This window comes from Halyomorpha halys, unplaced genomic scaffold (genome assembly GCF_000696795.3).
Source record: "Halyomorpha halys isolate HHAL.00 unplaced genomic scaffold, Hhal_1.1 Scaffold64.1, whole genome shotgun sequence".
NCBI classification, from domain to species: domain Eukaryota; kingdom Metazoa; phylum Arthropoda; class Insecta; order Hemiptera; family Pentatomidae; genus Halyomorpha; species Halyomorpha halys.
In genome coordinates this window covers 2,493,486-2,517,473 of record NW_027116348.1, presented here as the reverse complement: position 1 = coordinate 2,517,473, position 23,988 = coordinate 2,493,486, and the positions used below count along the sequence as shown (strand labels likewise).

Here is a 23,988-nt window from a genome sequence, read left to right as displayed (position 1 = left end):
ATATATATAATAACAAATTATTTGCTCAGGCAATAATGAAAAAACACATTCTGTCCTCAAACACATCGTTTTTTAGGATGGTCAGAATTTCTTCAGCGTTTACGACTGTCGAAACTGGCTGTTTAATCGCTCTTAATTTTAATCGGACCTACATTTTCTAACCTAACCAAAAAATATCTTAATTTTAGGAAACATTGGTAGCATTTAGTATTAACATCCTTTAACTTCCGTTAACAAACCTGAAGGCAAGAAAAAGGTCGCTAAGCTACCGGAGTTTTACTTTACTCATGGACAAATCCAAGTTGTACAAATCTTAGTTATACCAGATTCTAATGCAACTAACCCATGAAGAAAGAGTTCAACCTGTTGCTTTGTTGCTAGCTTAGTTACGTGAATAGCCGAAACTTTTTGTCGGTATCAGATCAAATATTCGCATCGATAAGCATTATACATTAATAAATAAAATTAAGTGATAAAAGCGGCAGAACAGACTCCTTTGAAGGAACTATTAATAAAATATCGACTCAGCTATTTTCAACCACACGACTACTGAATATAAATCAATAGAAATCTGTAGGAAAAGGACAACATAGATGCCAAGTTTAGATCGATCTTCTATAAGTTTTTCTGATATCTATAAATACTGTCGAGAGCGAATATAAGAACCTGATAGATGTTGAATTCCTTTTAAACTTTAGTAATGTCTTGTTTCGAAATTCTGTGATATGCTATTTAAAACTCGAGGAAAGTTCTCTTTTTCAAAAACGTTAGTTTAACAAGAAATATCAGATCAGGAGTACTCTAGAGTTCTTAAAATTCATGTTTTTATTCAATAATTGTATTTATTCAGGACGTAAAATTATGATTGTCCATTTAATCTCTGTTCCTTGTGATTAAAATTGTCAAAACAAATTATCAAAAACTACAGTATTTAAGTTTATATAAAAAAATGTGTGATGGGCACACCGCACGCTTCAATTCAAATATTTTTTTTTATTTTTTTAAATTCATAGATTTATTTATTGATAGATATTACAATCTGCCACACAGTTGTGGGCAATAGGTAATAGTGATGAATGATCTCATAAATACTAAAATAAAAAAAAATAAATAAAAAAATAAAATAAAGTTAAAAAAAAATATCTTATAATATATACAAACAAAAGAATAGACAAGATGAACATAATCAAACTATCTGTATGAAAAATAAATAAATAAAATAACGTAATGATAAAATAATATATACAATATTTACACAATCGACCTGAGGACCCCTGAGCCCACTCTATCCCCAACGTGTGAGGGGTAGAGCAGAGCTCAAGAGATCCCAGCTCATCCCTCTCGCCGCATCACTGGCAATGAGCCAGTCAATTCAAATATTAGCTTTTTTCTTTTAATCTCCGATACTTTTGATCATGATTGTCAATATAAAAATTTAAAAACTGTAGTCTTAGTGTTTAAATAAAAAAATGTGTGTTGCGCACACTGCACCTGATTTCCATATTGTTAAAGTATTCTCAGTTTTTCATATTCTTGTACTCAAATATTATGATTTTTCTTTTAACCTCCGATACTTTTTTATTATAATTGTCAAAATAAAAATTTAAAAACTTCAGTCTTTAGGTTTAATAAAAAATGTGTGATGCGCATACATATTTTCTTATTGTTAAAGTATTCTCAGTTTTTCATTTTCTTGAATTCAAATCTTATGTTTTTTCATTTAATCTCTGTTCCTGTTGATTATAATTGTCAAAATAAAATATCAGGAACTACAGTATTTAAGCTTATATAAAAAATGTGTGATGCGCCCACCGCACCTGATTTCATTATTGTCAAAGTATTCTCAGTTATTCATTTTCTTGAATTCAAATCTTATGTTTTATCTTTTGTTTATTTTTTTTTGCCCTCTGCCTAGCCATTTCTGGCATACGGTGGGAGAGGGTTATCTACTAGGTAACACCAGTATATCTACTGTTCTAACCATAGTAGGAGGTTTAATTTCTCATTCTGTAGGATCACCCGAAATAAAAGGTGACTTTTCTAGGCTGGATTCGAACTACCAGGCTACAACAACTCTATTCAAAACCAAATAATTAAAACTCCTTCAGATGGGCATTTCATTACTGATTGATATGTTTTTTCATTCGATTATTTCCTGGTGTCAACGTAAACGATATCCTACAATCGGTCCGACTGATCTCAAACAGAAGAGATAAATACATTATTTTCATTCTAAACATCACAAGTGTTCAACAAAAGCACTAGAACTAAAAATAAATACATTTCTAAATATTAACAAGGGCGAACGCATACTTCGAGGGTCCGATCACTTGGCCTGTAACAAGTCGGGCTAAGTCCAACTTTGTCTTTGGAAACGTTTATAGTTTGAGAAGCCACATACAGTTCATTTATAACTTCCAAAAGTGAGTATCTGAAATTATTCAAAAATAAATGAGAAGGTAGGAATTTATTTACTATCTTAATTATTAGACTTTTTTGTTAGAATTATTTAGCACACTGACACAAGTACACTTAATATTAATTTATTTATTTAGAAAAAGGCATATCATTTATGCACACTAAATCGTGTATTGGTATAAACATAATTAAATTAGAAATATTTTATTTTAAAACTTTAAATTTGATTTCAGCTCAAAAAATAAATAAAACCGTAGAGCATATAAATAAAACCCATTACTAGAATATTTTGGTATTTTCGATGATGTTAGTTTTGACAACGCAACAAGGTATGCTGCACAGAGGTGAAAAGTGTAAAAAACCCTTCAAATCAAATATGTCTTCCTGTTGATGAATGTGGTTGCATACACACGAATTCACCGATATCAGTTCTTACATTTAACAATATTTGTGAACCTTAGACTTACAGATGTTAATTCGGCATTTGGAATTTGCGACGTTTTACTGATTGTTGTTATTTTGTTTTAAACTACCCAGCAAAAAATATTTCGGCTTAATACCAACGAGAGCTATTATACAAATTTTAGTTTTTCAAAAGTAGGTTTGTTTCTTGAAATATTTTTTTTTCTAAAATTCTACAGCCACTTACAATTTAAAACTAGAAAAAATTCGTTTTCGCTCATTTTTGATAGACCAGAAAAATGAACGTTATCGACCTTTGTGATGGGAGTATTTTCCTATAAAAGTGTACATACTGGAAAAATTTTTGTGTTATTTTCATTGACGTATTGAGATGTATGAAGTCAAGGGCCTTCTTAGAATGTGTAACCAAAATAAGGTGAGAAAAATAATCATATTAACTACTATGAATCTGAATAAAATTTTATTTAGATGAAAAAAATATTTTAGTGATGGAAAAATTAAGACTTATATATTTATACTTGAAAAGTGGTCATATAGAAAAAATACATTTTAATGAATTAAGCTCTCTGAATAACATAGGAAATGCAATAATATTTAAACACTATAGTGGGTTTTGCACAAAAACGTCGGTTTCTCACCACTATGCGACGTCAGAGGGATTTATCCTTTAGGGACGCATGCTATACATCCCTTCAAACTTTTAGCTGTCTTTTTGCTTAATGAATCGTCAAATTTTACCATTACAAATTTAGATCTCATGCATAAAACATAAGCTTTCAAGCGGCTGACCGAAGTTCTGGGTTCAGATGAGCATTATATAGAAGTTTTAACATATTCCAGCTATAAATATTTTCAACTGCTAATCCTCGTCTAAGAGGAAGTAAAAACTTTTTTTTGTTTATTTCTCAAACTAACATCTATGTAGGTATAACAAACAACATATATAGCTCTCTATAAACTGCTGACTTAATAATTCCCTATGTAGAGTGAACAATTTAGTGTTGATAAAGCCCTATTTCATTATTTATTTTGTATTTTTTTAAGATAATAACGAACATGGATCGAAATGTCAGACTCAGCCCTGATGAAATATATATAACTTTTTTTATGTTGACCGACTTTCAACAATCATATCCAATTTTATTTAAAATACTAATTAGTCCTTTCAGGTTAATTGGAGCGAGCTAATCTCATCACATAAATTGTTTATATTTCAGTTTTTAAACGAGTAATTCGTTTTAACTCATAAAAGCAAACAAAAAAAAGTGCCCCTCAACTACTCTTGAGAGGCACTAATTCAGAGTTTACAGAGAAAATTAAAATGATTGCTTAACGAAGCAAAACACTTCTAATGAAATACTTTCAAGGGTGTTTTAAGGCAGAATAGAAATCATCAAGGGATTTCTTGAAAATTCAAAATTTCTATTTAATTTTAACAAAACGCTCAATTAAAAAAATATCTGATAATTTCAATATTTTTATTATTGTGATCTAGAAATTTTTAGTTTTAATAGGTGCTTTTAAACCACGTTTATTAATTAATATAGCACAAAAAAAAATTACATCGTCGGGTGGGTGGTAAAAGTGATTAGATATAATTTGTCCAACAACAATTGATCAGATTAGACCGACAACAATTTATCCAAACATGTACAATTTATTTGAACTAAATATAATGCAATTCCAATTAATAACTTTCTCGTTTTAAATGATAGCCCCTGGCATAAATTTGTAATAGGCATTATTGTAAATTTTGTATAACTATACAAGGAAGAATAAAATATATTAAATGTCTTTAGTTTATATGTAATTAAAAGATTTTTTTATGTTGATAACTTTCTATGAATAAATGCATTAATTTTGTTCAGGATGGGTGAGGAGGAGATAGCATTGCAAGCGGCCCTAAATGAAACTACGGAAATCAACACCTATGACTTCTATGCTGTGAGTATTTTTTTTATCAATAGTCATGGTATATCAAACACCAGAAATTTATTATTACTTATAAATAAAATACATGTATCGAAATAAATCATTCTGCTACATATAAATTACTATAGGAAGGAAAAGTGTTAAATTACGAAAACCAATCAAATATAGATATATGTTTCGAATTATTTTTATTGTATTAATTAAATTTATGTTCGATTTCATGTAAGTTGAAAATTCAGATTTATTCTTTCTTCCATAACTATGGAAAAATCTAGAAAAAATAAAGAAATGTTTATATATGAGTTATAACTTCATCGAAGATAACATTGATTTTGAACAGGAAAATAAAAATCGACTCTAGAATTCGAACATCAAAAAAGCTCATCAAAAGACTAACAAGTATAATCAATTAAATGTAAACTATGTAATTCCGATGTACTAACTTTCTCTTTCTCATGTGAATTATGTTTAATTATATTTTTATAAAAAAAAACTAATAATATTGTTTTTGATATTTCTTTATTTCAAAATAGACCATTTTTTATCCGTGTATATTATAATAAAATATACTACAGGGTCAAGTTTATAGAACATTTTTATGAACAATCAGATTCTCAACCTGCATAACGATGATCTAGCTCAAGAAATATTATTAATATTAATTTTCCTGTAAGAGTACAAAATATCTTAGAAGATGCGTTCCTCATTGTTCAACCTCAAGATATTTCTTCTTTGCTACCAGTTGCTTCTCAGTCTTCTACACAGTTAATTTTTACCATCTAAAAGATCCTCACTTCATCATTTTGGAAAGAGTAATTCTCAGATCTGTTAGTCAAATACTTCATTAACTCAAACAAGTCAAGCTTGCACTGATAAACATTAATAATGTTAATAAGAAAGATAATTCGGGTGCAATGAAAAAAAATAGTATCAATCAATTAATCCGCCTTTCTCCATCTTCACAATTACCTATAATTTTAATATTTGTTTATATCTATAACAATACTATTATGTAATGTATAGATGGCTTACTTGACAGTAGTATTAAGTACATTGAAAGTCGTTGAATTAATTTCTAAAAGTACCAAAAATTCGCAACTTTTAAATTGATATTCTTAAAAGAGAAACCTAATTACATTTGTATTTTTCGTAAAGTTTGTTTCCATGTACTTAGTACTACTTAAAAGTAAGCAATTCATGTTATTATTTAGTACAAAGAGTTTGTTTTTTTTACATGTAACGGTTTTGTTAAAATTTTCTTATTATATGTCATGAATACCTTTTCATTCATTAATTAGAATTATTTAATTATATAATGTCATATACATCTTAATTAAGCTTCATTTCACAAGGGAGCCTATCCTGTTTAATATTCCTCAGTTATGGGCTAATATAAGAAATAATTAATTTTACAATTATCATAATATTAAGTAAATTGTCTTCCAGAATAAAAAAAAAGTAATTTAGTTGACATTATTTTTTTTATTATCCTCTAGTAGTATCGGTAATTTATAGATTCATGAAAAAAGATGGTTTAAGGACGATGTGAATAAATAATCTAGGATAAAAGCCCTCACGACGGATTTAGCATGAACCGTTCATAGGGGCCCTTGCATCTCACGTGGTGCATACTTAGGAAGCACTAAATAATTCGGAACAGGTGGATTATCGATTTTCAAGTTTTTATCTCCGTCCGGAGGAGGTTCAACATAAACCTGTGGCGTCCCAAGGCACCTCAATATTAAAGGATTAGAAGTTAATATGGATTAGATAATCGCAACACCAAAGTACAAGTAAAATTATTCAAAAACATTTTACACAAACATTATTTACGATAAAAATGATAAAATAAAAAGAGTAAAGACGTAACGCATTCAAATAACAGATAAGAGACACGAAAAGTTCTTATACTAAAATGTTATCGTAAGACATTCAAATAACATTTTTTTCATAAATTTTTGAGGTGAGAAAACTTCCCAGTGAATATAATTTATTCTATAATTTTCACTGTACAACGTTTCGAGACTATTGTCCCACACTCATGCACCTTTACAACCATGAAATTAAATTATTCTTATCATTAATTCTTATCGATGTTATTTGTATATATTTAAAACTCTTTTAATCATATTTGCCATATATTTATCATATTTTCAATTTTTATATTGAATTCATGTCATCTATACAATAACAGTTAAAATTGTTTTATCCTACATTATTTAAATTACTGTCTTTCACAATTGGTGCATTCTATCTCTGTAGCACAAACTAATGCTCTAGACATTACCTCTTTGGACCATATCAACATGTTCAATAAGTTGTTTTGTTACCACTATATTGTTATGCCCAATTTTAATCTATAGTGGAGTTTAAGTTAAAATTTATGATTTTTAATGATTGGACCATTTTATTCTCACACATTTTTCCTGATTTTTATATTTATATATCTAATCAATTTATTATATCGGCATAATATTTATATCAAATAATTAAAAAATATTAAATAAGTATTTAAATCATTGACCGAGTGTAAAATATTAAAGGATGATGGTCTTTGAGCGGTTGTAAAAAAAAAAAAAAAATTAAAATAATAAATCTGAGCTAGAATATAATAAATATAACTAGAAAATAAAAGAATAGATAAAATGAAATAAAAGTAAAATTCTATTGTAATCAATCTCAGTTTACTTATTACAGTATATGATATACAAATGATTAAAATTCTAATAAAGCTGTAATAGAACTCTAGATTTGTTTGATTGGCCAGTAACTAAATGCTTGACTACGGTAAGCATTATATAAAGCCCAATTAAAATAATTCGAATCAATGACTCGAATGAATGAAGGATTATCACTGAACGGATGAATGAACTTGGTCAGAGCTTAAAGTGACCATGAATTCCTCTGTCACCCCTACTTCATCAGCCAATCTGTTTCATTCAGAGATATTTTAATAATGAATAAATGCTCTGCATAGATAAAATTCTAGTATAAAATCAAATCAATGATAGAGATTTTTTTAAAAATTTGCCAACAATCACCATCAATGGGATATGATTAAATGTATTCATGGAGTGTTATTTCATTTTTATCATTTCTACAAAACAATGGCGATCATTAATAATTTTACAAAATTAAAATTTGATGTTTAAAAACTCTGGTGCTAAAATAATGAATAAAAGAATTATTTCCTTATTTAATTTATTGTCCTAATTTCCTCACACAATATTATCAAATACATAATATTCTTTCTATATACTATTCAACCAATTACATAATTCTTATTTATTGAGATAAATGTGTGAGTCAGGATAAGATGAAGACGGAATGCTGGCCACACTTTATGAAAGCATGTAATTCAATAGACATAAAAAGTGAAATAAATTAGAATTTCCATTTCATTATGGATACCATATTTACAAATATCATAAAACGTTATTTGGTAAAGGTGTGAAGGAAGAAAAATTAGCAATTGAACTGTAATTTATCGAAATGTTCTGAAAATTGTAATTATTTCTTTCTATTATTTAAAGTACATTGGCTAAAATAAAAAATGACACATAAGGCAAATTGTTTCCAACATCTGTTTCCACAAATACGTTGCTGCCTTATACCATGAAAAAGTTTGAAATTATAATCTTGTCCCAAGGAATGGACACTTTAATGCTAAATTAAAATTTTATATCTAGTTTGCTAACTTATCGTTTTAAGCGATGCCATTTTGCGATATGGTTAATTGGACTAAGAGGTTTATTTTATTATATGTTTCGGTGCTTAACTAAATATAATTGAGTAATAACATTGATTTAATACAGAATAAATCAATTAATACTGGACTTTTTTTGTATGCCTAATCTATCTTGTAATACCATAAGCAGCAACTAATTTGTTTTATAGCATCCAGGGGTGTGGAATAATCTTACCCTCCTTCAAAGCAAAATTGAAACCAAAACAATAAAACAACCATGGTTTACGCTGAAGTTAATAGGAATGTCAGTCATTGTAATCTAAGCTTAAACAGAGGCAGATAGTGATTGGCTCATACTGTACCCCTACCCTATCCTTGTCAACGCCTCTGGTCCATCGTAAGATTCAGCTTTATGGCTTCACTTATCCTGCCAGCTTACCCCTTCCATTATACTCTTTCCTCCAAGGAAAAGATCTCAATGTTCATAAGCTTAAAGTATAATCAAAGCATATTGACCACCATTGTTGTTTTATAATATGCTAGATTCACTTAACATGTTGCACATTTTAATGCGTTCCTTTCAAATACTTAATGTTTAGATATTTATGCATGACCTAAAATGTACGTCACTTATCATACTCAATGATCAGTCATTTTTCTCCATTTATTTTCAATCAAATCCATATATTACCGTCACATTGTACACTAATTGTTCGCTTAATTTTTAGTATAAAAAAAGTAAATTATAATTAATTATTAATGATTTTTAATTGATACATTTAATATAACACATACTTAATAAACATATAGTTTCTTGGTTTTTATATAGGAAAATATTATAGTGTAATAAAAACATTAAAATTATTTGGTATTATTAAAATAGTTATATTACCATTTTTTATATGACAAATATATCATGAAATAAGTTTGTTTATTCGAACCAAATCAAATTAATTCTTAAAAAATGACAAAAACTAAAGTAATTAAAAAAAAAGGAAATATTCACACTATTTTATTTTTATTTTAATAAATGTTTATATATCACTTAACAGTATACCATATCGTGAACTAAAATGTGTTTATTCATTCAAAATTAAATAAATTTAAATATAAAAACAAAGGAATCCAAAATAGTAATATTAGGAATTCATAGGTCCATAGCTTTACTAATATTTTATTGCATTACATTGATTTTCTTAAAAAATAGTTTTACCTAAAAATTTCTACATGACTTTCTAAAATGCATTGTACGTATTAATATTTCTTGCATTACGGATTAAATATTTATATTGTTCAGTGTAATGAAACAGAAAACTATTTGATTTGAAGCATTGAGTTTTAGATGAATGGAATATGGTCCGGGTGCAGTCAAAAACACTCATCATAAAATGATCAAATGATTTTATTCTTTTCTTTTTTCATCTCTTAATTTGTACTTTCTTTAATATTTCTTCTCTTATTTTATCTCTTATCTATCTGTTACTATAACCCTTTTCATTTACTATTTACAACCTTTAATTTTTCTTATTATATTTTACTTTTCATTGTATACCCCTGTTATTTTCCACTTATGTTTTTTCTTTTTTGTAACTATGTCAAGTGTTTGTACCATTTTTAGCCCTGACGAAGCCCTGCAACGTGGGGTGAAACTTTGGCTCAATAAAAATAGTATAATTATTTACTATTTGAGTTTATTTGACTGCACCCTGACTATATTCCATTCATCTATACACACGGTAAAGCAATAATCTTCCATTGAGTTTTAGCATTTACTGTTAAAAAAAGAGCATTTTTTTTAAAATCCTGATATTCAAGCTGCAAGAGACGTATTCAAGCTGACAAGGACATGTTAACACACGGGAGGAGGAAATGAAATGGTGACTGAGTTGAATCTTTTTTATCTAGCAAGTAAAACCTTCAGTAAGGGAAAAAAGGTTTAGGGGCAGAACTAATTCATATAATGACATAATTTTATTTATTTTTTTTGGAATACTTCCAAGCCTAGATTTCCCATCCAAAAAAATGTTTTTATTAAGTTTTGGGCATGTTAAAATGAACCTAAGCATGTAAAACTGTATCTGAGTACTTTCTTTTTTGATAATAATAACCAGGCATTCAGTAATATGATATTTTAGGAATATTGCATTTGAAATACTATTTCTTTATTTGTTCATATTTATTCATGTATATTATAAAAAATATAAGCAGCAAATGAAACGTATATTGAGAATCTCAGTGAAGCTTTGAAAGCGATATCCATCTGTGATACATAAATTAGAATTTTTCTTTAGTAATTACACTGGATATCGTTTGTACGGAAGAATATTTCCGGACTGGCGATTCTCAAAGCCTTAGCAATTTATTTTATTGGATATAGGAAACCACGGTTATAAAGGCTAATCGGTCCTAACGACTTATTTTGATGTACCATCGAAAAACAAAAATTCGATTATAGGGACAGTGTCCCAGGAACTTATAAAAAAACCTAACACAAAAAAATCTGATTTTTTTATGGTTTAAATTCATGTTTTCAAGGTATGGCAGATTAGTATTCGTTCAGTGAAATTTTTACAATTTAATTTTTTTTTTTCATCAAAAGAATTAATTCATGTATGAAGATAAATGTTTAATAGTGAAGGAAAATTATCCTGTTATCTTCCATATATACATTGATTTAATTTGAGATCAAGGGAAACCTATAAGAAAGCTTAATATTTCACATATATATTTTAAAAAAAATGATTCAGCTATATATCCATCATCAATTGTATTAAAAAATGGACTCGTATTCAATATTCAGTCGTAAATCAGTCAGGCTTTATAGCCAATATCATTTTGTTTGCACAGAAAATATACATATTTTGTGAAATATTATGCAGTATTTTTATTAGAGTTTATACCATTTTCAACTTAAAAAACAATGAACAGTAGAAATAAATAAAAAACACCGTTCAGATCACAAGTTGATCTTCGGAAGAGTATTCCTTCATAGAAGAAAAAAAATTAAAGTATTTTAAGGAGATTGTTATAAAAACTAATCTCGAGAACTAACATAAAATTAATTAATTTTAATTAAGTTATTTTTTTTTCATATGATTGTTAATTAATTCAAGTAATAATTTCTTTTTTTAATTCTACCACTAGTAACATTATTAATGTTGATAGACCGGAAACTATTGATTAGAGATAAAAATCTATATTTTAAATTTGGATTTATATCATACCTAACCTTATCTGTAATTTCAGTTGTTCTTCATTGGAATAACTATTTGGTATACATCGGTAACGTTAAACTCTTTTTTTAAATAAAAAAAAAATATGGCAAACTGAAACGGTTAATTTTCGTTAAGTATATTTCACTAAATATATTTCAAAGCTTGAGCCATTATCTCCTTTTCACTAAGTTGACGTACCAATTACTTTATAATTGTAAAATGATATTGATTCACATAAAGATCACTTCTGGTGTTTATAAAAATTAAATTGAAAATTTGGAATACAATTTATAGAACCTTTTATCATTCTTCTCGCTCAAACTACTGCGTGAGCTTCTCATGTTTATCCTGTTATTTTTGTGAACCAGTATTTTTGTCTTTTAAATAGGATTTTTTATTTAATTTAATAACACAAACATATGTTGTTTAGTTCACCGTTGTTATAATTACACAGCAGTTAACACCGATAAGTGAGGGGTAACTTCACTTACCGGGTTGAGTCTACCCAGGAATATAAATAAAATGTGGCACATTTCATTATTCTTCGTCAGATAGTTACTTCGTGCATCGACATCCTCCTGACACCGACGGTGTTTTTAAGCATCTGATCACATATTTCATAAAGTTAACGAGTTTTTAGTTGTGTCTTTAGGTATTAGGGCTTATTAAAATGCAAGAACAAAGAAGATATATGAAGATGCAGTGAAAAGATAAATAAATGAACTCCTTAGAAAAACTATTAATGAATCATCGGGTTATAATATTTACATTATAAAAAGAAACTATTTCTTTTAAATTAAGCATTAATAATTTAATTATTTGTCATATTTTTTATTTAATATTTATTGATTATTATGTCTTTCAATGCCAATATTAATTATAATAGTGAATAATGTTTTATCATTATTAATATTCAGGTTAAAAATAAATATTTATTTTGTAAGATTACGGTATGATTTATATTATTTTCATATCCAAATCGATTTACCATTTCTTTTTCGTAGCCAACCTTTTTATGTATTTAATAAAGTTTTTATTTTTCTCATTCAAAACTTTTTTTTTTTTTTTAAGATTGATAGATTTATTTATTGATAGATATTACAATCTGCCACACAGTTGTGGGCAATAGGTAATATTGATAAATGATCTCATACATACTAAAATAAAAATAATAAAAAAAAAAAAATAAATAAAATAAAATAAATATGTAAAAGGAAAAAAAAAAAAACTCTTAAAATATATACAAACAAAAGGATAGACAAATGAACATAATCAGACTATCTGTATGAAAAATAAATAATAAAATAACATAATGATAAAATAATATATACAATATTTACAGAATCGACCTGAGGATCCCCGACCCCACTCTAACCCCCACGTGTGAGGGGTGGAGCAGAGCTCAAGAGATCCCAGCGCATCCCTCTCGCCGCATCACTGGTATGGGCCAGTGGAGGCTGAGCAAGTGCGCTAAAGCCGCAAACACTCAACTTGAGTGGAGAATCTGACCATTGCCAGAACTCCAATTGTCCATTTTTTTATTTTAATAAGTCCCTTGGCCACTGCCGTTTCAACCTTCTAGGTGGGCTATAGGGATGGGTGGAACTAGATAAGGTTTGAACCAAAGGATTAGGATGGTTGGAAAGGTCATTCAAAACTAAACGCATTATTTTTATTTATAAAGTTTCAATTTACATATTTTCCTTCTTTATTCTTTTTTTTTCATAATTTTTATTTCTACCTTTAACATCAGATCCGTTACTTAGGACTACATCTCGACTAACGACTGACATGGAATCCTCATACAAGACTAAAAAGACAAGAAACTGCTCGTAGATTCCGACTATTGCAACATTTACTAGACAAACGGTCTAAATTGCCAATCCATTACAAAAGACTGATTTTCATGACTGTTATAAAGCCTATCTGGACATGGGGAGTTGAGCTATGGGGCTTCAATAAACCATCAAATTCCTCTCCGAATCCAATCCTTACAGTCCAAAATCCTCAATGCTTCTTACTTTGTCACAAATCGAATCATCCATCAGGACCTCAATGTCTCATATATTGCTGATTTGGCCAGAACCTGATACCAATCCTTCCATGATAAGCTTCCCAACCACCCAAACCAACTCGTTTCTAACCTGGCTTCTCCTTCATTACCTAATAATCCTCCTTGGCGTATGAAAAGAAGATGGCTTCGAGATCTACTCTAAAAATGTTTTTGGAATTCTATCAAAAGGTAGATTCTTCACGTGTTTGTATCATGTCATTACATCACTTCCAGCAAATTTATTTGGTGTATAAATTGCTATTTACAACTGTATAAATAGTTGTAAATAGCAATAAATAAATTATTTACAAAAACCTTTAATACTCTTGTTTCTTAAATACTCAAATGTCCGACGTCATTTCAAACGGGGTCAGGGACATAAATTCGTTTATTTTATAAAATTACTACAGTTAAACTACTTATTGACTTAAAATAATAAAATAAAAAAGTAATTATTTTATTTAATACTTTTAAAGTAATAAACACTGTAAAAAAAATCGTGTTCCCATATTAATCATCTAAGTGTTTGGAAAGCTAAGTGATTAAATGTATTTATTACTTAACGAATAAGGGCACTCACTAGTTTCGTTTCTGATTTTTTTTTGGTTCACGAAATGTAACAACAATTTCACTGTACGAAATATTGACATACAGATGCTTTATATTTGCATTAAGGCTTAATACAGGATGATATAGGGCTTTTCTACTCTTCTCTTACGAAATATTCATAACAAATATTGATTTATTTAAATCATATCTAGATACGAAGGTTAAAAAACATTCTAGACCCAGATTATGATTGGAAAGGTTAATTAAGTAATTTCGTAAATCAAATATATTGCCACCTAACAAATGCGGTATCTAAAATCGACCTTATACGCCGATAAAAAATAAATTTCAACGGGTATCATTGATGATTGGCTAAAGATTTAACTTTATGATTCCTTCTCGAAAGAAACATCTCAATCAGTGATATCTCATTCATTCGGAATTTATTGAATGGATCATTCGATGTTCTGGTTGATTAAACCACGTCATTAAGTGGATCGAATCTATAGGAATTGATTTGTATCAGAAGGCAGTTATGTATGTAGTTTAATATATATTAGGTGCCTCTTATAAGAATTTCGAAAATTATTAAAATAATTTCCATTTTTATGATCCGTCTCAGAAATGATTTCCGTATAAACTGATCATAATCGATTGAAATGTTCCATAAAAACCTGAATTCTATATCTGAAGGGACCATGAATACACTTTAAAACTTAAATAAAATAGAACATGAATCACTGTCTCATTAATGTTTTGGTAGTGTCCCGAACCTGAAGCATGGGGGCATCAACCCAAGGTAATGTTATCAATAGGGATAGGATTTTTATGTTTTCACTTATTTTTACCTGACCATGATATCTTCGATTATACGACCATGATACCACTGACGCAAGCTGAAGAGGACGCTTATGAAAGACACTTTCATATTTATTTTTTATTTTAGAAAAGAAAAGTATGATTGTTATCTGAGAACACCAACTTTGTTTTCTGATTGGAGCGTTTTAAATTTTGATGAGATTCAAAGTTATCGCCCTCGGACGTGATAATGTGCCACATTCGATATAGCGCCAAAAACTAAATAAATACAACACCAAGAGCGATAGAATATATTTCACGAGGTCAATACCTTATATATCCTGAAACATCTCTTATAATGAATTCCCGTAAAAGAGATTAATACCTAACCTCGAGATCCGCTAATAGAAATCCAATTATATGTCATTTCTTTTCTTGTCTTGGAAACTTTTAAATATAGGGAGAAGAGAAGTCTTTAAAAAAATAACTTATATACAGGGAACTGTAAGATTAGCGAATACTTTTTGTTCCTTTAAACTTTACCTAACCGTTCCTGGCATATAGGGAACGGCACCAATGGGGTAGTGTCCTGGGCATGCGCAAGCAACCTATTACTAATTATCTATTATACAGCCATGCTGTCCAAATACATTGGGTTGGTACACAACACAGCATATCAATCCATCCATGATCGGATATATATACAATACATATATTTACATGACATGAAACCATTTTTTTTACCATTTCCTCATACAATCAATAATCGTCTACACACTAAATACAATATATTTTAATTGTTTTTCCCTATTTAACAATGTTATTCAATTTATTTGACAATTTTATTCTCCCTTTTTTCACATTTAACTCTCTTATACCTTATCTCTCCCGTCAGCCGCAATCATCGTTTGATCCTTTAAAAGAATTAATCATTAGAGAGCAATACAAAAATAAATCAGAGACATAACAGTCACAGCTGTAGATTAAAGGAAAAAAATCAGTTAAAAAAAATATTTCGATATTTAAAAAAAATAGTTAAAGGAGGTAATTATATAAATAACTAAGTTAAAACACAAATAAACAGGTTAAAAAGCTAAAAAAAAAGGGTAAGAGAGAGTTCCTGTGGTGCCCAGTGCTCTTTTGAACTTCTTTATGGAGTCTCTTCAGGGACTCCACAGGTAGTTCACCAGGATCTATATTCTCTCTCAAGATAGATAAGCTAACTCTAGGTATTGGCTTTGAAAGGCAAGAAAAAACATTTATTTTTTAGAATCTGATATGATTGACGTTGGCTATACAACCAAAACAAAGTAAAAAATGTATAAAATATATTATTTTAACTGAGTGCGTGATTGAAATTTCCTTTTTAAAAAAATAGGCAATTCGATTTAATAATTAATTATAGAAAAATAAACTAATATGGACATTTTCTAATATTTTTCACACTACTAAATGGATATACATTTGACATAAACGTTCCATTGAAGTCAGAAATACGTTGGTACGGTCGACTATTCAGTTTCACTTCAGGTTTGAACAGTTCGACTATTTCAGTGAATATTGAACTTCAGCTCCTATATTCTTATAACTGTGTTGTATATTTATAGCATAAATTTCTTTTGGAATAAAAGTATAGCATAAATATTTAACTGTCAAGTTATCATAGAATCGTATAGCTTGCTATTTATAAAGAAATGTTTCTGAAATCCTATTTCCAAATAGATCTTTTTTAGTTAGTCAACATAATAAATAAATTACTGGACACTCCCCGACTTAAGCTCATCAGCCTAAGTGACTGGTGGCAGACAGAAAAACCGGCTCTAGTTTTTGCCCTCTTCCAGTCTGGGAATTGTAATTGCCTTTTAGGACGCACACGCCCAATTTTGGACATGGACTCCTTTGACATCATAAGGCTCAAGCTAGTTGCATTCGGTTGGCGTAAATCGTACTTTCTCCATTTGCCCAAGTTACCAGGAATCAGTGCGGGTAGCATTACCTTTACAGATGTGGTCGTTATTTTAACTGGCTCTCCTCAAACCTGTAGGAATAAATTCTCCCTTTACGGTAGGAGGTAGTGTCTGGTTAGGCGGACTACATATACCAACGGTCATGCAGTAGATCAAGAATTCTTCATGACGCATTTTAACAAACGCGAAAAAATCAAACATACAATTTGTGAGGGAATAGCCGCAGCCGCATAAGCAACTCTTTTAACCCAATCCACATTATGTTAAGCTGGAGGCTAGAGTATAAAATATGTAGTATTGATAGTTAATATAATATAACGATGACCCCCCCAAAAAAACCTCCAAAGTCTTTAGATTAACACATCTACAAGGATAATACATAACAGTACAGAATATTCATTAATCAGAGTCAAGTGCTACAATTGCACACAAATGGTGATACAAGTTAATCAAATAATCATTATACCTAACAGTTTGAAGTGATCCAAGTATTGTGATATATAAGAGCTTTCATAAATAAATCAATTTCAACAAATGATTTAATTTAAATTATAAAACCTAATTACTGGAATACCTTCTAATCCTATTTCTTTTTAGGAACAGGATGTAATTGCTCACCACCTTAAAAATATAAATGGATTGTTAGTGATATTTTTTTTATATAATAAAAAAATGAACTTGATACAATAGTCAGATGCCTTCGACGCTTAAATGAAACAAGAAAATTTTTTAAAAGTACATCGATACCCTATCTTTATGTTTACATATGCAGATGGAAGAGCTTGTTGTACAGTGACGTACACGGTTACATGGGACTGAATATGCAAGCAAAGACTGAATATGCAATCAATTAGTGAAAGATACGCAACTACCAAGTTTCATCGATTTGTATATGCATCACTAAAAATTCACTAATATGTTTAAGGAGAAATGCAATATCATCCCGTTGCTTAGAAGAAATTGAAGAGTTTAGGATAGAGAGGAGTATTTCGGAAGTCTGATTTACTTAAATTTAACTAAAAATTTTGGGTGTACATATAATAATATATGTTTAATTATTAATGCAAGATCCTTTTTCGTACTTATCACTAGGGATAGGATTTTTATGTTTTCACATATTTTTACCTGGCCATGATATCTGCGATTCCTTACTATGTTTCAAGACATTTCTGGCCAAAAGAAGCCATTTATATTTCACATATTTGACCTTTTTTTACATATTTTGTTGTAAATCATATATTTTCAGAAGTATTGGTTATTTTTAACATATTTTTAGGTATTTTGTCCTGTATCACATATTTTCTTAAATTAATTGTAAATACATTTTTCGTAGCAACTACGTAAAATTCAAGATAACGCACGAAACTGAAATGTGAAATTTATCAATTATCATAAATAGTGCGTAAAAATTCTATATCTTCATCTTTAAACACAAATTAAAAGCAGTGGCAATAATAAATTTTGACTCAGAATTACATCCAGAATTTCTCAGAATCAATTAAAAAGAGTAAGGGTCTTATTCCTGTAGAATTTTCCTAGAATTTGTTTGTTTACTCCTCAATCCATTTCTCTGTTTCCCCCCTTTTCATGTTCCCTTATCTTCTTATTTCAATCCCCCGGTGTGAAATAAGTATTTAGCATTTAGACCTTTTCGAGTTAAATTGTTTTCGATTGTGTTTTAACATTATTTTAGCATGCCTAAAATTAAGTCAAAGACAAAGGATATTTTTCTAGAGTTTTTCTTTTCTTTTTCTTTTTAATAAGGATTATTCTTTATTTCCATTTATAATTTGTTCATAATTCATTCTGAGTAATTATTAATCAAGTAGTTTAATTACAATTACTAATTAATGTCTTGTTATTGAACAGCTATGTTTTCTCTAAGTACAAATTTTTTGTACCTATTTTAACATAATTTCTTTAAAATATTATTCATATAATATATAACAAATACATATTTATGTAACTTTTGTAAGTTATAAAATTACTAATTTATTAGTAATTTATATTGTTGAATAATACAAAATTTATAAATACATATTTTTTAAATATTTGACAATTTTTAAGCACATATTTCGGATTTTTTAGCACATAAAAATCCTATCCCTACTTATCACCAATATCAGGACAGTTAAATAACTACCGTGTTAATTTATTGTAATAATTCATTAAATGTAACCTTAATATACAACATTCAAATGTAAAATATCTACAAATATATACAATACCTCATCCATAACAACACACTTTGTAATGGTTAAAAGGCTCCTTAAACATTTAATGGCCAATTTATATCAAAGCCGTGACTAAAATTGACTACAAAACCTTTATGAAACACGAAAACTTATGATTGCTTCGAACCATCACAAGTTAATGATATCAACTATCACTGACTACATATGTCAATGTAAAGCCCACGAATATGCACGGCCAATATTATTGAATTTATTTTATACAAATATAACACACGAGTCGGTATTATTACAATATACCCCTGAAATAGTTAATATATTCACGAAATTCTATATTGACCAGCAGTTGATTCTCAGGACGGTCACTGGTATCTCTGTTATTCAAGGAAGTTATGAACTATAATGAAATATTTTTATTACTTTATATATTTATTTGATACGAGTATTATAGAGTGACTTAAGATATCGAATTTAAAATATGGTTGTGTAGTTTGCACTAATTGCTGCCCAAAAATGAGAAGGTTTTTCGACACCCTTAAACACCTTTTGATTTAACCAAAGTCGGATAAAAGTAAAAGAATAATAAAAATTAAATATAACAGCTGAATAGGAGTAATCGCAGATACACGAAGTTAGTAACTCAGTGAGATGAATGTTAGCTAAATTTTTCAATTTCAGTCTTAGGTAACCTGACGGAGTTTTACTTTACTCATGGGCAAGTAGTAGTTATACAAATCTTAGTGATATCGAAGATTGATAAACCCGGCACTAAGTGTTTTGTTTTTACTACAGGTACAGATGACTTTAATTTAGTGGGATAGTAGACTATTTTCTACTTAAATGTAAAAATATAAATTATTTCAGAGGTAAGCATCTCTTCAAACAGATTTCCTGCAAAGTTCGTGAAATGAGATGAGTCTTTTATCTCTGAGGAACAACTATTATGGATCGAGTTTTCGTACTTCAAGGAAGTGTAAGGAGAAGTAGAATGGACGGTACAAAAACGGTTGTTTCAAATATCATGAAGAATAACTAGATGTATGAAAGAATTTCATAAATTCACTTAAAAAATATCACACGCTAGTGCTGATGTTACCAATATACTTTCAAAATATTTTTAGAGAGATCCTTAGAATATTTGAAATGTTAAACAGTAAAATAAAATGAAAATAAATAACTACATTATATATTATAACAGTATTTTCTAATAGGATCGAATAGATTAATTGTGTTCAAACAAGGAAAAAAATGAGGAAAAAACAAACCCAACCCGTGCTATCTTAATCCATATGCATATACACGAGGCTGTGGGTTGCATTTCAACCAATCCGAGACATTTCCATTTATGAGTTTTTTTCTTCTTTGATTTCAATCAATATTCTTTTTTAGGATGAGTAATTGTTCAATATTTTTCTTCAATTTATACAAAATATAAGGTATATCAAGGTCCTTGTACAATATAATATTATAATATAAAAATCACAATTGGTAAATCTGCATTTACTTCGTAATGCCTATCTTTAAGTAACAGTTCGCGTAATGAGAAATTACGTTGCCCCACAGGAAAATACAAGATCAATTTTACATTTAATATTAAACTACTCCTAAACTTATATTAACTCTAAATTGTACTCGATGTGACCTTACAGCTAGGCCATACACAAGTGGATTTTCTAGGCGCGAGTTACATAACATAAAAATCAGTGAAGACTAAAATGACTTTATTCTAACATATTTACAAGAACTACATGTTACTGTTACTGTTACTCAGTCTCTCTCTTCTAACTTAGCTATCTAGTCTAGGGAATATATATGAACACTTGAGAAGAGGGGGTAGGAAGATTAGTGAAATAGGAGAAAGGGTTTGGACCAATCAGATAATTTAGGAAATTAGGCGGAGCCTAGAGAGCCTATGAAATTAGAAGTAAATATCTGGGAGGGGGGAAAAGGCTTGACGAGAAGTTGGGTGGCCAGATTTCTAAGAAAGAGACCATGACCTAAGGACTTGTGTGTACTGACTTACATATGTTAACCATAAAATAGTTTGACTGATGCAAGTCAATTGTGAGATGACACCATGTACCTGCTTAAGTGTCAGCCCTTGCTATTGACACAGGATACTAAGGGTTTGAAAGGGCTGTTAGAAGGGTATCAATGGCCTTCTGGGAACCTAGTCGTTTTTATTGGGTTCCTTTTCTATAAAATTGTAAGGAAATGTGAACATATGGAACCATACGTCTAAAGTGACTGAACCTATAGTTGGGAAAGGGGCAATTGTTTAAATTTATAATACTGGTTCCTTAACTCGCGTTACCAATGTTTGGTGGGAAAGCCTTCATCGAAATTATTCGACCAATCATCAACCAGATCGATCAGTCGACTTACTTCTCTGAATTTTGAAAACTTTCATTTTTAAAAAATAAATTTTAATAAAGTTAAAGTAAAAATTTAAGTATGGGAAATGAGATTCACCACATTGAACTTATTAAACGGTCATGCACATCCGTACTAGATTTACTTACGTCATTCGTATTCTCTCTTCAAGCAAAGTTTTATGTATTTATGTTACGGTATATATAAATCGAACATACGCCTTTTCAAAAAAAAGTAGATAATGCTCAAAAGTATTAAGTAAATCTCTTAATTTCATTATTATTGTCTAATACGAAAAAGACATATTATCATTTCCTTTCCTCCAGAAAATTATCTGATATAACTTTTTGAACTGAAAACAGAGTGAAGCGTACCTACTTAACGGATCATTTTCAGTAGATTTTGCTGTTTGTGTTTTTACAAATAAAAAAAAAAACTTAAAAAAGTAAAATGTAATTATTAATAAATAATAAATATTCTATTTACTAATCTAAAACATGAGAAACCCTATAGAAATGTTAATATAAATTACTGATTTGAAACGTAGTACCTTCTCTTGTATTCATGAAGACAATGGGTGGCCGCTAAGTAGTACTTAGTACTTAGGACCTAAGTACAGGGGTCTAGAAAACTGTAGTTGAGCGAGGAATTAAGCAAGGCCGATCTCCCCTAAACGCTTACTACCAAATTAGGTAAACTAAATGAGAATTATTTGTATTTTTTCAAGAAAATTGATTACAATATATTTTATGCACAATAAACTAATAACCAATATGATTCCATACCATAAGCATGAGAACAATATTTAAGAATTAACTGAACAGAGACGTGCATGATTTTCATGCATATTTCAACTGTAATCTCGTTGTTTTCCCATTCATATAAACTCTCTCTCACATGATTGTAAATAACTCCGGATTGACCATGATTACATAGCTATGACTTAGTTAAGCATGCTAAACTAAACTTAACGAAACGCGGCTAAGCTAGAAATAAGTTCAATATAGTATAACCGAGTGAAAAGGTGTAAGATGGAATGGCTAATATATTTGTACTAAAATTTTATTTATAGGAAGAATAAATACTCTTTATGGACATCGTATTTGCATTTAATTTATTTATATATTTTTTATTACTACTATCCCATAAAACAGATTAAATAATGTATATCAAGTTTTCCTCTTTAAGTATCAACTGCAAAAAAAGATTTTATAACCAAAGAATTTATGATCTTAAGTATGAAACATGATCAAAATAATAATTTAATTTATATTGTTTTTAAAATGATAACAATTAAAATACCTACAAAATAATATTTTTTGGAGAAGCAAATACGTTAAGAAACTTACACTAAATTATAAAATATACATCAGTTGTTTTTTTTTAATATATTCATATTTGAAAAGCTAATTTGAGAAGTCTGACCAACACACGCCACGTATTCTTGAAGTGTGCAAACTTTTATTCTTTTTTTTTATCTATAAGAAAGAGAGGTCTATATCATATATTGTTTAATACAGAATTATTCCCTTTTTTAAAATCTAACGTTCAAAAAGTATATTAAAAAGTTCAAGTTATTATTAATGACACTTATAAAATGGTACTGAATTTTGATATAATTTCTGTATCACAAAAAATATTAATAAGGTCGTAAAGAGAACGTAAGTTCCTCGTAATATTTTAAATATTTTTTATTATGATAAAATGATGAAGAAAAATGCATGGCTTTCAAAAATAGGGAGCAGGGAATATACACGATATTGTCGTTAAAATAGAGTAATTTATAGAAATTTTCAACTAATATTTATATAACAATTGTTAAATGTAGATATTTGTATTTTGTTATTTGTAGATATTTTTGCATTATGTTCAAATTTATAGAAGATTTCTAAAATGGAGGCGAACTCCGAAACGTCAGTGTAGTGTAAATAATTTTTAAATTAAGAAATATTTAGAATGAAGAAAAAAAGAAAACAGCTAAATAATTATTTGATATAAGTTGTACCTTTCCGTGGTTGTAGATTGTTGTATAACGTAAAAATCCAGTTTAAATTTTTTAACAAGTAACATTAAAATACTCTCAAAATGATATTTTTCTGGAAGCAAATACGTTAAGGATATTTATTATAAAATATAAATGGACTTTTTTTAAATTTTATAAATATGCTCATATGCTCAATTTGACAAGTCTGCCCAGAACGCCTCACATTCTTGAAGCCTGCAAACTTTTATTCTTAATTATAGGAAAACTGCTAAAGAAATTCATATCATATGCAGTTAAAATTATTCCGCTTTCTAATGATTAACTTTTAAAAAATGCAAAATACAGGACATATTTTAATTTATTATTTATGAATTATCTAAAACGGTTCTAAATATA

At 28.8% G+C, this 23,988-nt stretch overlaps 1 protein-coding gene across 2 annotated transcripts in view; it reads left to right on the top strand.

Annotated features, from left to right (window-relative positions):
* Positions 1-23,988, top strand: part of LOC106692632 (cardioacceleratory peptide receptor) — a 533,326-nt gene that overhangs the window by 364,418 nt on the left and 144,920 nt on the right. For both annotated transcript variants that reach the window (XM_067053153.1, XM_067053154.1), the window contains one exon: positions 4,710-4,785. In XM_067053153.1, coding sequence (XP_066909254.1) covers positions 4,711-4,785 — 75 coding nt within the window. In that variant the 5' untranslated portion in view covers position 4,710. The remainder of the gene's footprint in view (positions 1-4,709; positions 4,786-23,988) is intronic.